The sequence below is a fragment of the Barbatula barbatula genome (assembly GCF_947034865.1).
Source record: "Barbatula barbatula genome assembly, chromosome: 16".
NCBI lineage: Eukaryota > Metazoa > Chordata > Actinopteri > Cypriniformes > Nemacheilidae > Barbatula > Barbatula barbatula.
Genome location: NC_136779.1, coordinates 6470422 through 6488461, shown reverse-complemented (window position 1 = coordinate 6488461; position 18040 = coordinate 6470422). Strand labels below are relative to the sequence as shown.

Here is an 18040-nt window from a genome sequence, read left to right as displayed (position 1 = left end):
ACAGAGATAGCGTTTACCAACAGCCCTTTGCTCCTGTCTGTTCCCTTTTTCTGCGGGCTGGCACTTTTCGGGACGACGGCACCTATGGGAAAACTAAACAGCGAATAACTGCTAGCCAAGAAGGACATTTTGTGATGCAACGGCGTGTCATATTTTGTGCAGAATATATGGTCAAATCGGACTTTCTTGGGGGTTGTGATGTGATATAACACTGTGAATAAAAGTGCACTTGTTCAGATTTGTTTAGCAAAGTCATCTGCAAAATGTATAGACAAACTCATTCTTACTTATTTGATTTAAATGATTCTTTTTAATAATTTAGACAAAATTCTGATAACAAAAACTCAAATAGTTAAATTGCAAGATATTACAGTAATTTGCGATAACCTAAATAATTCAATGTGGAATGTGATCATCCTTTTAATCCATTAATACAATTTAGATTAAATATTTATATATCAAAACATAGGTTTCATATTCTCTCGTTTTTCTGTTCCACTGCATTATTTTTTGCAAGACAATTTGCTAATCACAATCTGCACATCAGCAATATTTTCAAATTAAATTTTAAAATATTGTGCAGCCCCTAAAAAAATGATTTGAAGATAAAATACAGAAACCATACAAAGAGAAAGAAACAAACATAGAAAGCTAAAAGATCTGTTTCAAAACATGCAATCTGCGGTGTCATTTCTGATTAAACACATCAGAAATCGTTTGCATTTGTTTTGCGCTTTTTTTACACGCGAGAATCATAAACAAAGCGTAACTTCTGATGAGCAAAACACGCCCACATGTTCCCCTCAGTCAAGTTTCATCTTAAAGAACAGCACTGTAACTTTGGGGAACACGGGTATGTTCATAATTGAAAACGGAAGCCTGGATATGCCTTCATTTGACTGCACACACCATCTTCTTCAAACCCTATTTTTGTTTCATTCTTCTTCTAAATAGCTGTTTGTTCTCGCTGAGAGCATCAACAGCTTTCACAATGCCGCTCGCACAAAAAGAATGCCAAATGCAGCCTAAAGTCTTCGGAGGGGATAACTAGTGATAGAAACAAAGACAGACGCCTCTCCCAGCCCGTTTACACCATTTTGCAACTCCCCCTGCAGTAAAACAAGCTTCATACTGATCATTTTATCTTCAGCCGCTGCTATAGCACAGCAGCTGGCCAATATTGACAGCAAATAAGAAATAAGTAGCACTTTGCATTGGATGAGTCAAGTTAGGTTATTACAGTTACTTATTTATTTTAAAAAAACCTGCTATTTATTAAGATTGCTTACAAAATCATGATCGATGTTGACCTAAAATTGATTAAGGTTTGGAACAATATGAAAGTTATAAAAAAATCATTATAATTTAACTACATTTCTGCTTATAAAAAAGGAAAGAATCAATTGGTTTGAAAGTTCCAAGTTATTGTACAGTTCAGCTGGTGAACTCAAATATAAACACTGAACTAAAACATAAAAACAGAGAGACGAGGCGTTGTAATCTAAAAAAGAACAAGCACTTTTACAGATACCTTATTGCAACAGAATAAAAGAAAAAATCTTTTTTTAATCCGTTTGAAAGGTCTTTCTCTTGTCACTTGTTTTAATCTTGGGTGAGAATTTGCTTCTATTCCCGGAAGCACAGGGAAAAACTACAAAGATCCGTCTTAACTTTATGCAAAGTGGTCTGACTGCTTTTAAAACAGACATGTCTCATCAAACCGGAGACGGAGGTTTTGTGTCCTGTCAGAAATGTGTGTTATATGTCTGTTGACATGATGTGCAATACACAACAAAAGACCCAGTTAAACCAATTAAATAATAATTGCATGTGCATATCCCATGCATATATGTTTTTGTCAGTAAAGCATTATATATTTGTAAAATAAGAATCCAAATGTTAGCAAATAAATATGTAAATTATATTTGTGCAATATGCTAAATATGATATTAAAATATAATATATATTATATTTGTAGCTCAGTGGTAAGAGCATGGTGTTAACAACGCCAAGGTTGTGGGTTCGATCCCAGGGGATTGCACATACTTAGAAACAAATGTATAGGATAATGCAATGTTAGTCGCATTAACATTAACGTTAACGCTTTTATCAATGTAAATGTAAAATATAATGTATGCTAAAAAATTAATCATAAAGACAATAATTATAAAGAAATTGAAACATTAAAAAAAACTTAAAAACCCAGAACCAATAAATGTATGTACAAAATATTCCTAGTTTGTCTTTGTTTATTTATATGTTTCTATTGAGCATTTGCATTATTTAATAGAGGCCAGAAATATGTCTTAACTAAGCAATAAAAGCAGAAAATGCCAAAGAAAGAGAAAAGAAATCCGCTTTCAAAATGTTAGAAATAATTAACCATAAAAACCTTCTATCAACTGGTATCTCTTATTGTTTATCGTTATTATCACATTATTTTTTCACCCAGCTGCACGCTGACAGCAAACGGCAACACAAGGACACAAATAATCATGGAACCTGAATGGCAGAAAAAGTAAACAGTTCATTAGATTAGCATTAAAAGGCATAAAAATACCCAGGGGCAGAGTTTAATGAGAAGCCCTGAAGTGACATTGCCAAAGCTTTTTCCTTCACTTTTCCACTCGGAAACCACACGGTTGGTGGCAAACCGTGAAAAGTAATTAATGATATTTAATTTATAAAGTGTGTTTCATTAAGTATTTCTCACCAGTGGGAAATGTCTGGCCAGTTCTGATTTCGAGTAAATGGGACTTTTAGTCAACTGCAATGCATCTGCCTTAAATTGCCATTTAACCTTTCCTTTTTGTCACTGATAATCTCCTGAAAATGTTTAAGAAGAATTGGAGGTTCAAGAAAAAAAATAAAGGGACACATTCACCTTATTGGCATTAAACAAATATAGTACGCAAATGGGAAAAGACTATGGCTAACTGTTCAATAAATATCAAGTACTGTAACTGTACTGCCTTTATGACATGTTTCATGAAAAAAGTCAAACTGAATTGTGCTTTAGGAATGTAAATGATGGTCAAAGCATCATGTGTTTTTGTGAGCGTATCTGGTCTAGAATAAAATGTTGTAGTGGGTGAAGAAAGCAAAGACCTTTTCAAGCAGGCTGCAGTATCACAACAGTATTAAATAATGCATCTCATCCTAGCAGGGGTCTAACACCATCCACAAGTAGAAAGAACACTATCCCCCCCACACACACGCATACAAGAAATCTGCGCATGCACACATTGTAACATTTCTTTTTGCATTTTAACATCAAAACAATTATTACGCAATCAGGCAACTACCTTTTTTGTGCACTTGATACGTGATCAGATCTGCATTAATGACTGTCACAGGAAAGCCTTTATGCCTCTGCGGTTTGTTCTTAAGTCTTTGGTAAAATCAAATCCGCCTGTTGTTAAAGAAAATGCATGCGTGCAGGGGATAGATGGACAAACGTCTGTGTGAGTGTGGCTTTTTAGCCTGACATTTATGTTAGTCACTTGCGGTACAATTGCAGGAGCAGCAGGCTGTCTCTCATTAACTCACTGGCTGGCGATGTGTGCCTTTAATTCACCGAGCACTGTGATGAAAAAACAAAAATCATGAAGAATATTCAGGACCCAATGGAGGCCATCGAGATTATTATGACACATATGCTGCCACTATAAGATTTAGCTTATTTAACTAAAATAAACTGGACAATTTACTCTACAAATGTATACATTTATTTATATAAATATATGATCTTGACGTATATATCACTCAAATATTTTTTAAATAAAGGACATTTGTTTCTTATACTGTTTACTTTTGAGTTTTTTAAAGTGTGTATGTATATATATATATATATATATATATATATATATATATATATAAATATTATAATAATTAAATGCATGTAGATATTTCTGTCAATGTAAAAACCCAAGTGCAGTCAATAAACCTCACGACCCTGCCCACGTACAGAGAGCGAAAGAAAAACGATTGCAACTGAACTGAAACAGCAAATCCAACCATCTTTGATTGAAGAAACGGCATACACATCTTGAAGGCCTGGGAGTCGCTCAGAATGGTTATTTCTTAAAGGCATGAGAGTCGATTAAACCCAATATTAAAATATGGAAGCACTTCTAATGAAAAATCAAAGCCAGTTTCTCCGCTTGCTGCGATTTCGCTCACATTAATGCGTGGTAGGGAGCGGGGCCGGTGCGGGCACTGGTAAAGCAGACCCCGGCTAGGCAAGAGTGAGGAAATCAATAGAGAAGAGCCGATGGGGAGGCAGAATGCTGGTGCTGGCAGGACCGGGCAGGCTCCCATCACAGCGCTCTCCTCTGGCGTGCAGTGGGGAATGAAATGGGCCTCTCTGGGTCAGCACCAGAGAAAAGGTGAGATTAGAGGAAATGGAAGAGGGATTTCTGAGACACAAGATACCTGGCGAGTCAGGGACCAATCGCCCATTAGCCCATGGCTACCTACATATGGTTCACTGAACCCTGCGCAGAAAATAACTTTCTTCACCTATACTGAACTATCGTTCTCTCTCCATCTAACTCTCGTTCTGTAAAAAAGAAAGAGAGAATGTTATTCTGACCTAAGTTCGTGCCACATTTAGCATCTGATGTCTGTTCCGAGTGTTTCATCTAAGAATACTTCCAAACAACCAGTCATAAAGTAATCGGAGCTTATATTCTATTATTGTCCGCGATTGCACGCAGGAATGAATGGCTACATGTTGAATAACGCCTCGCTCGGTTTCTCCCTCTCCTCCTGGCAACGCGACTATTGTCTGAGATGAATGCCCGCGTCATTAGCATAAAAATACCCAAACACACACAGTAGCTTAACCACATCATTAATTCTATACATGTATGTATATTTGTCAGTGCCCTGTGTGCACCAAATTCAAATGTAGATTTAAACAAAGACCCCATCCACAATTATAATGAAGTGAAATCAACTGCAACCATTCATTACAATACAGCTCAGGGCGGAAGTTCATGACAAGATATTTATCCTGTGGCCTCCGCTAATCCTTTCAGTAACCATTTCTCTCAGTTTAAGATCTGATGGTTTTAGATTTTCTTTGTTAAATAAAATACATTATGTATTAATGTAAAGTTAACTGTTATTATTCAATTATTTTTCAATAATTGTAAAATCGTGTTATAATATGCAGTATATTTTGGCATGTTTCAAATGTATTTAAAATAAAATGAAACAAACAAAGTGACTTAAAAATTATGTTGCAAATATAGTATTTATAAGTATTTATATATGGGTATGGTATGGTTTGACAGCAAACATTGTATAAAAAATACTTACATTGAAAATAAATCTGTCTTATACCGTTATCTATATGATAAATATAAATATTAATCATATAAAACAATGTAATGTTTTATGTCGTTTTTCTTAATTTTGCTTTGTCACACCATAGGACACATGTAGCCCATTATTTATTTGTCAACTACTCATATAATAAATAAAGCAAATATAATTGTACAAGAAAATGCTAAAAAAATCTATATTTAAATGTAGAAGTCATATCAGGTCAAAGGATTCCACCTTCCTAAAGCAAAATCAATTCTGCTCACACCAAGTTATTAAAAATGCATTAATCAAAAAAATATAAGCTTGTACAAAATCAAAAATGTAAATTAAAATGCAATGCAGGCTAAGACATGTTCACTATCTGCTTTTTCCTCGTAAAATATTTTTTTTTCAGATCAATCTTGAAGTTTATCTATGACGTTTCTAGTACTTTTAATCAATCATCGACAACATTCAGATTTTCTTCCTGGACTCTATTACCCAAATCTATAACCCAAAAATTATATGAAAGAAAAACAAAAACAAAATAACTTCCCAATTAAAAAAAAACAGCGCTATTAAGGACCTACAGTAGTTGATGTAGTCTGAGACGACAAAGTTTCCTCTCTCTGTCTTTGGGACATGGATTTTAAAAGAGGGGAAAAACAGCCCGATGATTCATAATACATTTCATAAATACTTCATGATTTTTCATACTTAAGCTGGTCTGGCAAATCAAAACATTTTTGTCACCCTTTTTCGTCCCGAATGTCAGTTCGTCATTTTCCGGGGGTGTCACATGTCACTTTCACTTTGCAGGAGCGATAGGAACAGGCCGAGAGAGGAGACAGCTCCACTTCTATTATCCAGCAACTCTCAAACACACACACACAGAATTTTTGTCCTGAAAGTAAGAGGCTCTGCTCTACCTGATCGGTGTCAAGAACAACTATGTGAAGGAGACAAATAAGAGAAGATACGCTGACTGTAAAATAGGTCAAATACCCAATATTCCATCATCACATGAGCATATTTATCAATCTCATAATTTAAATATGAATGCATGGATGCGGTATTGTAGTTATTAACTCTAAACAAGCTTTTTTTGTAAAACAAATGCATTGAGAGTTATGCACTTATAATGGCTATTCCTCTATGGGGAAAGCATAGAGTAAGTACCCTTAGACTTTTATTGCAAGTGCAACTGGTACAAACAGGAAATGTGGATTTACTTTTAGAATTATATTATATATTTTGATTATTTTTATGTTATTTCAAATGGAATATGCACTGCATATCAAACTTTTTAAAACAAATATTTGAAAAACTTGACAGCAGTTAAGTTTTGTAGATTTAGTGAAAGCACCAATGTCTTATTAAGCACATGCACTCTTGATTCTCAGCCATGGAGGCTTGATTTTCTCATTCATGTGACACAGTCCTTCACCTCATCATAGTCCCATCGTTGCGATTAGAGCACGCGTCACAGGACTGATCTCTGCAAAGCCACACAATCCCATCTCTGAGCACCAACCAATCTGCAGGACAACCCGCGTAAAACAACTCCATAATAAAAGAAGCGTTCAAAAGATCCAGTTAGTCCCTTCTTAAATCGGTACACTCTCTGAAAAACAATCCCATCAAGCGGTAACATTTCTATAATGAACACACAACATAGTTTGTGATCAAAAAATGTGGACAACATCATCACAGGAAGCTAAACTCAAACCTTTTTCATCTGCATTCTCTTCATTAGAGCTACAAATCAAACAGTTTTAAGAGCAGATATCGGTTTATAATTTAAGGCGATTAAAAGTGTCGAACAGCCAGGTCGAGTGTGTCTGCCACGGTTTGCTTTTGTTAAAGTTGCTGTAATGACGATTTGGGCTGTATAACAAGGATTCTTAGAAAGAAGATTTCGGTTTTGATTCTGAAAGATTCAAAGGTTTATTTGGAAGACATGATGTGCGCGTAAAACTTGATATAGCACACTAAAGACTGCAACACGTCTACAGATGAGACGCGCATTACGATTAAAAGTAAACTTGGGAAAGTTCAGCAAAGTGTAGTGAAGTCATGGATTTCATCAAAATGATTGACAAACCTGCGTTCGGTTTACTTATCTGACAAACCCCTGAAGGGATGTAATAATCTTGTAGCAAGATTTGCAGAATCCTTGACCTGGACCTTAACCTATAATTCTGTAAAAACCAAACTGTCAGTTGACAAATCCCTAAAATGATTTTTGACGACATGTCAAACAATCACAAACAAAGACAGTCTGTAAATGCTAAAACATTTCACTCATATAGAAAACTGCAAAGCTGTTCAGTATCTGACATAACAACCAGGACAAATTAAAAATACTTTTAGTCATTCACGCATTTATGTTGAATTTATAAGAGCAATCCCTTGAATAGAGTTTATTATTCTTCAATAGAAATGTTCATGTTGTTTGTTGGCATTTAATTCCCTTTATTTAAATAGTCTCAGGATGTAATTAATACTACTAATAATATGAATATCCAGAAAGCTCTAAGGACTTTTGTTATTTGGTAAGCAGAGGCAAAAGAATGATCGAAAACATCGAACCAAAATATAAAACATCAAACCTCGCCTTCTGCGAGTTTAAACCATTAAAATATTACACTTTCACATTTTAAACTTAGATTAAAACTCACAATAGCCACATATTGAAATCAAATATCAAAATTATAAAAAAGTATATAGAATTTGTAATATTGAGAATAAATATTGAATTAAATAAATTATATTTTTCTCTTGATCTGAAATATTTTCTACAATAACTGCACAATAAAATCATCCAGTCAACTGAATAGTTTATTATCATTCGGCTGATTCTCAAGACTATTTGTTTCATGGTATTATAAGCAAGTCCCCTGGAAAAACACATATTTTAATGGTTAAAATATTACACACATGTATTTTACACCGCTCCTTCATTCGTGTGGTACAAGCCGAATAGTCTGCATGTGTTTCTTGCTGTCAAAAAGGGCAAACACCCCCAGCCATCAACATCACCAGGACATGTAGTGTGTCAACCTCTTCCTCAATATAAATAAGTCTAAAAGAAGCCATTGTGATCCGAGTCGACGGTCTATCTATATCTATGTAAACGCATTTGATAAACAATTGCCTATAAGCAGTGGGGAGCAGCTTAAGCAGGTGCCCGGTATCTTACGCAATGTCTCCATCTGCTGTTCACTAGTGGGGTTTAGGTCTGATCGTATACAACGCAACAATACTTCAAAAAATCTATCGCTTTTCAGTTCAAAATACATATTCAACAATACAAAAAAATACAAAAAAAGAGAGCTTGAGAAAATAAAAAAATGTAAACATTTCATGAAACATACACTTAATTATTTCAGTTTTTTATCTAAATCAGTTTTTAATATGAATTTAATAACCAACTGTGGACCCTGATGACCTCACTAAAGTGACAAAGTGGTCCATTTGGTCAACTTGTGTCTACACACAAAGGCCAAAGATAAACGTTGCCAGTTCTTTTTGAAGATGTCTGTTTGTTTACCCAAATGGTTCCACTGAAATATTGCACTCTTTGGCCAAATCAAAGATATTGCTAAAAGGCATGACAGTCTGGTCCCTGACTTCAACCACAGCCCAATTAAACAGCAAAAAAAATCAGCTTTTCTTGTTTATAGAGCATGTGCTCCTTTTTATTTCTTACGCGTTCTCGCCTTTTTGCTAATACAAGGCCTCAGTGGGGGTTCTCGGCTTTAAGACCCGATGCCCCCATTATCAAAATGAAGCCATCATGAAGCGAGCATACCTTCAGGATGTCCTTCTGATTTCTGCCTATTTTCTACTGAAAAATGGCAGGGTTAAAGGGTCGGCTGGTCCCCGTCTGCTGCTGAACAGGAGGCTTAGTCTGGCGAGTAGGATGGAGTGAAGACTTCAAACCCCGGGTGAGCGGGTGAGTGCGAGTGGGGGTAAAGAGACAGAAGCTCCAGGGAGGCCAGAGGAGGAGAAGGGCAGGACGAGGCCTTGATTTCCCGTGGAAGCACAACAAAGCTTGCGCTTTTTTAGAGAAGGCAGCGATGGCCCCTCTCGCTGACACCTCTTAGAAGTGTACGTGTGTGCTCACGTTGCGTGGCGGAGAGGATAAGCCATCTCTGCTAAAGCATTTGGCACTTCTGAGAAGCCAGCTGAATCTCCCGGCTTTAGGACAAGTTTCTGGGGTTTGCTATCACTGGAGGCTTCGGCGGGATCTGTTCTTCAAATGCACGTAAACTCAAAGCTCGGAGGAGAAACGGCTTTCAATCAGAACAATTACGAGCTCACCCTAAATCACAGCTGAGAGCGTGTGGTCCCGTCTGACAAAGAGAAACAGAGCTGGTTTTGTTTTAGTTTGTTTCTCTCTGTTTTCATCAAATAATGTTACTATAACAATGCAAGTTTTTTTTAAAGCTTTATTTGGATAACTAAAAAACCTTTAAAAAAAAACTTAGTTTGGAAAGTGATAAACTATCAAAGTGATTTGCATCTCAAGGCTTAGTTTGCATTACTATGAACAGTGAGGTCTAAAAGGTTCCGTCCACTATAGTAAAAATCATTTTATTTAACTTTTCTATAATAAAATTTCTTCTTAAGCTGTGCAAAATCCAATGATGCATGTTAAGATGTTTTTTGAAGAATGCTTGCAAATCATTTTGTATTTCCCTAAAAGGAACCAAGCTAATTTGTTTGGTAAATGTAAAACATTTTGTGAACAGGATAAAATATTTTTTTATTCATTCTGCATTATGCCACTTCACAAGTTTTTAAAATATAGTTCTGTTTTAAGCTTTATAGTACTTCTATTTGTAGATTTTTTTTTTATATTCATTTCAGTTCATTTTAGCAATGTTATTATATGCTTTTGTTATTTTATTATTTGCTTATTTAATATGCTGCTATGCCAAATCAAATATTGTTTTAAATTTTGTTTATTATTGTAATTTTAGTGCCTTTAACTTAATAAAATTTTTGCATCAGAAAAAAACTGAAATGTTACATTTTTCCAATGATTTTCAGGCCAATGTTTTATTAGGTTTCGATGAACAGAAATGTTTTCATATTTTAATAAACTAAAATAACCTTGCTCTCCTCTGAACATAGAATATTAATCATATTAATCGGTGTTTAAAAATATGATATAGTCTATTCCTTTTTCATTATACATTTCGCATCAAACCGTCTATTTGTTGTACATTTTTGAAAGTTCTTAAATTCTCCATCTTTAAATTCGTTTTTTGAACATCTGATTTTGTTGAAGGGGATGTGGACAGCAACTTTTCGACCCCACAGTATATGAAAAGAAAGAGGTGAACGGCAGAGGAATGTAGCCATGAAGGCTTTCACAGCGGTGTTAATTGCATGATAATTAAGCACAGCAACAGTCAAGCAGGAGAAGCTAAAGATTAATCATCGGCCAATTAAATGCCCACGGTGAGGACCGTAAGGCCTCTCTGAGACGAAAGATCTCCACTGTGATCTGAGCTATCAGCACAGCGGCACAACATCAGAACATTGGCAAAAAATCTCCAAATTTATATCGCCATTTCTGGAATCTTTGTGGATGCTGTAGCCATCTGGTAATTGATATCAAGAGCACCTTGCATTAGGTGCAGGGTTTAAAAGCAGGGACTTCAGGCGAAGAGAATGTACTACGTGCTGAGACTTCATATGGCAGAGAATGGATTAGATTGCAGAAAATATGGTTCTTATATCTACAGAGGCGTAAATGCCCTACCAACATGTTATTCAAATACATCCAAGTTCACAGACTGCTGTACAAACAGGGTGTTAACAACTCAACACAAAGGCAAGGCTGAAATCATCTCGAAACACCAATGTTTGTTTTGTGCTTTGCTTGCTTTCTCTTGACCACCTCAGAGAAAACAGAATAGGCCTATTACTATAAAGGCAGGGAGGCAGTAAAACAAGGTGATATAAAACCAGCAAAGGAAAATTTGGCTTCAGAGGAAAAGCATCTCATGAAGTTTTGATGTGTGGGGTGGATTCTTCATGGGCAGGTGAGAGTAATGAATAACTTAACAAGGACAGTACAGGCCCACACTCCACGGCCCAAGTGGTAGTTTGGAAAACACACTCTGAATTAACCACAGTGGAAATGTGAACGACCTTCTGTGTTCTCAAAGTTTTGTTGGCAATGTGTGTGTACGTGCTTACGAGAGTTACAAAAGAAACTATTCATGTAAAAAACATCAGTTAAACATGATGCTTTAAAGGTGATTTTAATACTCACAAAATCTTTCTCAAGTTTTTCAATCTCTTGCTTGTAGCTCTTCAGACGGCTGTTGTACATGCCTCTGCTCTGAATGGGGATCTCTCGAACCTCCAGATCCATCTGCTCCAGCTATAAACATCAATTATGTTTAAAGAGAACAGTGTCAGATATTACACTTTTTTACTTTAACTTATTTTTTGCCATAAAACACACTCAGAAATCAGAGTAAATTTTATTTTTTTGGTGAAACACCCCTTAAAGAAAAAATTCAACATCACCTAATTTTTCAAACACATCAAAAATAAGATATATTAAAGGGATACACCTACCAAAAATAAAATAAAAATGAATGAATTTCTCCACCCAGGTTGTTTCAAACCTATATACATTTCTTTTTTCTGTTAAACAAAAATAAATATATTTGGAAACATTTTAGCAACTGACTTTCTGGGAATTTTCATTGACTACCATAGTTTAAAGGTGCCCTGGAACTCCTTAATTCTTAAAAATATCTCATTTTGTGTTTAACAGAACAAATAAAAATGATAGACACATTTTTTAGTGATGTGCCTGAAATGTCAGTTGCTAACATTTCTCCAAATATATCTCTTTGTGTTCATCAGAACAAAGGAATGTATACAGGTTTGGAGTAAATGATGACAGAATGTTTTGGATGGAGTATCCCTTTAGTTCATCCACATTTTAAAACTTCGTGAATTTTGACACATTCAGCTGCATTTACATCCCAAGTCCTGATATGTTTTAACCCGGGTACAAAACAATTAAACTGTCAATCCAGATTATTGTTTTGTACACGGGAGTAGATAACGCAGAGTCAATGATTCAGTTAGTCATGTCAGGAGGTTTCGCATCATTAAAACCTCCAGCGTGGTTTAGCTCTGACAGCTGCGACACGTGTCCGTGTCAAACCCGTGCACACAAAAGGGCCCTGCTGATTTACACTGTCCAATCAACATGACAAGATGGGACAATTTACACGCGACACGCGTCCCTCCGTTCGACACCTGCCACCGCGTCTTCCTCCAATAATGCGGCGGAATGTGTTGCCTGGTGTCACTTAAAAGCGCATTATGCGGATGTGATCACACCGTTAGCACCGAGCAGCCTTCAGCCAGATGAAGAGTGTCTCATGTCAACAGCGACATTGCAGGTGTTGTTTATGCAGGGGGGAAATTTCTCCAAATTCATTATTTAGAAAACGAGCGAGTGGAAATTACTGATCAAAGACCCACCAACTCTCTGACTTCTTCAAGCTGTTTGTCGACATTTAGAACCAGCTGTGTCTTCTCCTCTGAAAGGCAAAAAGAAGAAAACATATTGATCAGTGGATGGAGGAGCTGTGCTTCATGACAACAGCCCAACTCCCCCGCAACAGCGAGGGAGCAAATAAAAAACAAGGCTGTATTTGAAGATATATTTACACAGTCTCGACGCACAAAGATCCATATTTGATGTGTCTTATTTTCCACGTGTAAACGCCTTTGTTAGTTCGCGATGGAGCGCCGAGAAGCCTCTTGGCAACTCAAAACAGGAGAAAGATGTCAGCTTCGCCAAACTCAGCCACCCACTCGGAAAAAGTACAATGAGTTTTTGCTGCGTTTCATCCGCTGGTAGAAGACAGGCCACGGTACGGAGTATGACCACTTGTAAATTTCATGTATCACCTTTGGAAACAGTGAACTAGTGTTTGCGATATAAAATAATGAGTACAATACTGTATCTAACTATGAATATTACTGTGGGGCAACTCCATGCGAATGACTTAAGAACATTTAAAAGAAAAGTTTTTACCAAAGGTTTTCACCATACTGATAGGTCAAATGTCAATACCTGGTAGTATAAATAACCATGTGAAGTCTCTCCTTAGGTTTTTAAAGCGATATTTTATGGTTTTAAAGCATATTTTTCAACGGTCAGAATCGTCACACCCATAAAGGCGGTCAATATTTCTCATAAATGTGCACATGAAATATAAAATAAAATAACTATTTTGTGTTCTATAAAGTGCAATTGCTTCTGGCTTCTGCATGTTTTAATTAATTCACAGAAATCCTACAAAGAATGTTGTCTCTCAAAAACATGCATCATTTTTGTCACATCCATAACGCATGAAGTGTTCTCATTTTAAAATAGAAAAATTGTGCATAGACTGCTATTTTTCTGATGTCTGGACTCTATCTTCATAGGTTTAGTTAAATTTAAACAAAGATTCAGTATATCGGTAATAAATACATTCTCTGAGATTTTATATTTAACGTTTTAACTGAAAATGTCACATCCATAATGCTGGAATTAACCTTCTATGTAAAATTTGCCATGAGAGGCTGTGATCATATAAATGTTTTGAATGACCATAAACACACTTCACAGAAATCCTTTTGGCTGTTTACAATTGCCAACAATTAAAGATTTTTTATCTGGCAATCTGATTTATTCTCATTTTAATGTTGGAGCTACAATTTTAATTTTTATACAATTTAACATGTTTACATGTTCATTGAAACACTATACTGTACAAGTGAGTGACATTCTGAAAATCTGGTGCCATCTGTATCATACCCGTTACCACAATGTAAAATATGGTGTATTTTGGAACAGATTTACAGCAAACACTACTATTCATAATATGAATTATTAACTGAAGGAAGCATGCTAAAAATAAACCAAAGACCAACATCCCTATACATCCACTGATCATATAAAACCAGTGGAGCACATCAAACCATGTCAACCGATAGCACGAATCATTAAGCAACAACATCAACAGATATCAAACCGGGAAGCTGTCAATAAACTGGAAACTAAAGTGAACTTCTGTTTTGCCCTTTGGCTTTCCAACGTCTTTTGGTGGTCTTCAATTCATTTTTAAAATCTGTGTGCAACCACACAGCCCACACAGTGTAAACAGCCAGGGGCAATTCTCTACAAGGTGAGCAAACAGTGGGGCCTCTATTCACACCCGACATAGGCAGGCTGAAATATATAAATATATATGTATGTCTCTCTCACTATTGCAGGTGCATGGGGCACTACTACAAGGTCAGATGTTCTTTGGGCAAACCGACGCACTGAGAAAAGTTGGACTCTTAGATGCATCTTTGCATCTCTGCTCAATTTTTCATTGTGTGTGATTGACAGATAGTTCTCTTTGTGCAAATCTACCTCACAAAGCGCAACACACACATTCATGTTTAATGGAGGAAGGTCTTGCATTATGGTTAAATTCATATTTTAAACTACAAGTTTTGCGCTTTTTTTAACAAAACAAAACATCTTAATGCAGTCGGTTTGGTCCAAGAAATGGCCGAGGGCGTTATGGATGTCCACTGGTTTTTATCAATGCTTCTACATATGTGACACTCTACAATGCAGTGCAGACAACAATGTAAGCTCCTTTGTTGATGCTATTGTCAACGGTCGCAAACAAATTTGTGTACCTTGCTCGGAAAGAAAAACATGTCTTTATGGGCATAATTGAGATTTTAATTCGAGAGCAGAACTCCTCTGGCAAGAGTGAGGAAAGCTCGGCCATCACTAATGAGAATGCTTTGCTTATTGCTTTGTTCATATTCAGTGGATTTATTTAAATACATTTAGCAGCTGGTGGTGGGCCGGTCTGATGACACGCTGTTTGTTTCTGCCAAGCTCTAAAGAAGCAATTTAAGCTTCAACAATTCAACACATTGCACATTTCAATTCTTTTGATTACGCTTAAATAATGCAAAGAAAAGGCAAACACATGCAGCGATTGTTTGACTGCGCTTACCCAAGCAAGCATACGCCCTGCAAGTCTAAATAAATTATGAATCTTCTTCACCTTTTGTCCATAGCAACAAATGCAATAGGTCAATTCATCAGGTTATTGGAAGACCACCTCTGCAGTTTAATACTGTTTGAAAGCAATAATTTAGACTGAAAGTAACTGTGCTGTATGAAAGTTACCTTTCATTGCGGTGTCTTTCAATTACAATCCAGCAAATTCACAGCATGCTCCTGTATCATATTAGGTTGATTTGTTTTTTGTTTCCGAACCACAACTTATATTCCTTAGAACTGTTCACAACGTGAGCAATATGTATCTACTTTAAGTTAAAACACTCCTTGAAAGAAAAAAATAGATATATTATAAAAAAATTTAAAGGCCAATGAGAGTACACAAACACAGATCAGGACAATGCAAAAACAACCAAACAGGAACACGTTTATCCTTGAAAAAGAATGCCAGTCAGCATTCAGCACAGTCCAGTTATTGTATTAATGTGTCGAGATACACAGTGTAAAATAGGCCCTTAAAAAACATTTCTTTTGTTAAATAAAAGGCACATTATACACAACTGTTTTAGCTTATTGTTGAAAAACTTACCCTTCTATTGTTCCAAATTCTTATAAATGTAATTTCTTCTGATGAAAACAGAGATATTTGGAAGAATGTCAGTAACCAAATAGATCTCATCCCCCATTTACTGCCATAGTTGTGAAAATAAATACCATGGGAGTTAATGGGGGATGAGATCTGTTTGGATACTGGCATTCTCCCACATATATTCATCTGTGTTCAGCAGAAAACTAAAATTAATACAGGTTTGATGGGCATCGTTAAGATTTTAATCGATATTGAAACAGATACTGTTTATCGACACCGGTACTTATCAATACTGTTATCGATATAGTTTACAAATGCTTCCGAGTAAACAGAAAATGCCAGATAACAAAACGTACGTGTGTTCCTTAGCACACCACTTACTATTTTCAAAGCAAGTCATATTTTTTTAATTATATGTAAAAAAAAATTCAAATTTTACTAGCACATTTACTTTCATTTACTAAAGTACTCTGTTGTTAATAATTCCGGAAAGATGTTATAACTTGTTCTTACATAAAGGACTTTTATTTTGCCACAAGTGTTGTTTGACAGAAGCTTCCTCGCTGTGAAACGATGCCTCGGACGCTGAAAGCTCCACAAAGGCAACCATGCCACTCGTTCACTCATAAACACGCAAAACAAGCAGATTACAAATACATTGCGAAAATCATATGGCCCTAGATATCACACGAACGTCGAGCAAACGTCGGCCATTCGGACATTATTCAGCAATGGGAAACAGAGATAAAACAACGAAAATATCGATAACAGAATCATTTGTCATGAAGCTTATCGATACTTTGGTATCGACTCAATTATGTACCGGTCCACAAAAGTACCGGTTCTCGGTAGCCATTCCTAGGTTTGAAACAACCTGAGTGTGATGACAACATTTTCATTTATATGCGAACTGTGGCTATAATAAAAATTCTTATACAAGAACAAAAGTAAAATAAGAAATAAGAAAATAAGTAAGTGTCAACTCAAATAGCAATAATAAAAGTGCTATCAAAATACAGTTGACTAAATGACATTTAAGAACCTAAGAAAACTGAAACGATTTTGCATATGAGAGAAAGTATGACAACTCCAATGGATATCATTTACATACACAGGTGCCAAACTGTGATAATATTTTCTATGAAAATTCAAGCTATTTTGGGATCTCGGACCATTTTCCAATCAATCCCATATCACACAGAACTGTTGCTATTGCCACACATGCATCCCACACTGTGTATTTATTAACTGTAATGGCTTACAAGTGAAGATGTATGTTACTCCATACAGTATGATGAGCCCATGGGTCCAACAGTCCTTTATCAAAGCATTTATGGTTTATTAAAGGAACATTATTATTTGTTTTAGATGTTATGCAATGTGTATTCACGATTTAAGGTTCAAAAACGCAGTTTTTTTCACATAGCGTGAATGTTCATATACGCCTCTTACCATATTTGGAACATCAGGCTCCAAAGCAATTGTAGAGACAGGTACGCCCGCCTTATTGCGTTTATATTTGGGCGTTCTTAGTCAAGTCATACCACAAACTGACGTAGATTTGAGGGGGTGTGGTTACACGAGGCGTTTCAGGCAGGACTGGTGGGGCATTCGCTTTTAGATAGAATGCATCTTTTGTTACGATACTTAATTTTTTTGCAATATAACATGTCTAATACATGCATGGGCAACTTGTAACACACCAAAAACACGTATTCACGCCATATGACCTCTTTAAGACTTTCATGACAAAACATACTCTTCATTTACAGTAGGGCTGCTCGATTATGACACGAATCATAATCGCCATTATTTTGGCCAATATGGAGATGCAGATTATTAAACACGATTACTCATTAACCTTAAAACAACATGTAAAGAAATTTAAAGAAATAGCCCTGCTGAACCGCTGTAAGGAAAGGTGCGCCCTGTGGATTTATATTACAAGAAAAGAGAGGACCCTTGCAAAATGGGATGCGGCACAATAATCATTTACTTCGATTATAATGTTTTTGTAATTGATCAAGGCCAAAATTGACGATTGCGATACATTTTCGATTAATTGCACA

At 36.0% G+C, this 18040-nt stretch overlaps 1 protein-coding gene across 4 annotated transcripts in view; it reads right to left on the bottom strand.

Moving 5' to 3' along the window:
• The window catches only part of vti1a (vesicle transport through interaction with t-SNAREs 1A), a 107255-nt gene that overhangs the window by 88005 nt on the left and 1210 nt on the right, over positions 1-18040 (bottom strand). For all 4 annotated transcript variants that reach the window (XM_079476173.1, XM_079476175.1, XM_079476174.1 and 1 more), the window contains exons 2-3: positions 12841-12899; positions 11606-11716 (exon numbers count right to left, since the gene is read on the bottom strand). In XM_079476173.1, coding sequence (XP_079332299.1) covers positions 11606-11716; positions 12841-12899 — 170 coding nt within the window. The remainder of the gene's footprint in view (positions 1-11605; positions 11717-12840; positions 12900-18040) is intronic.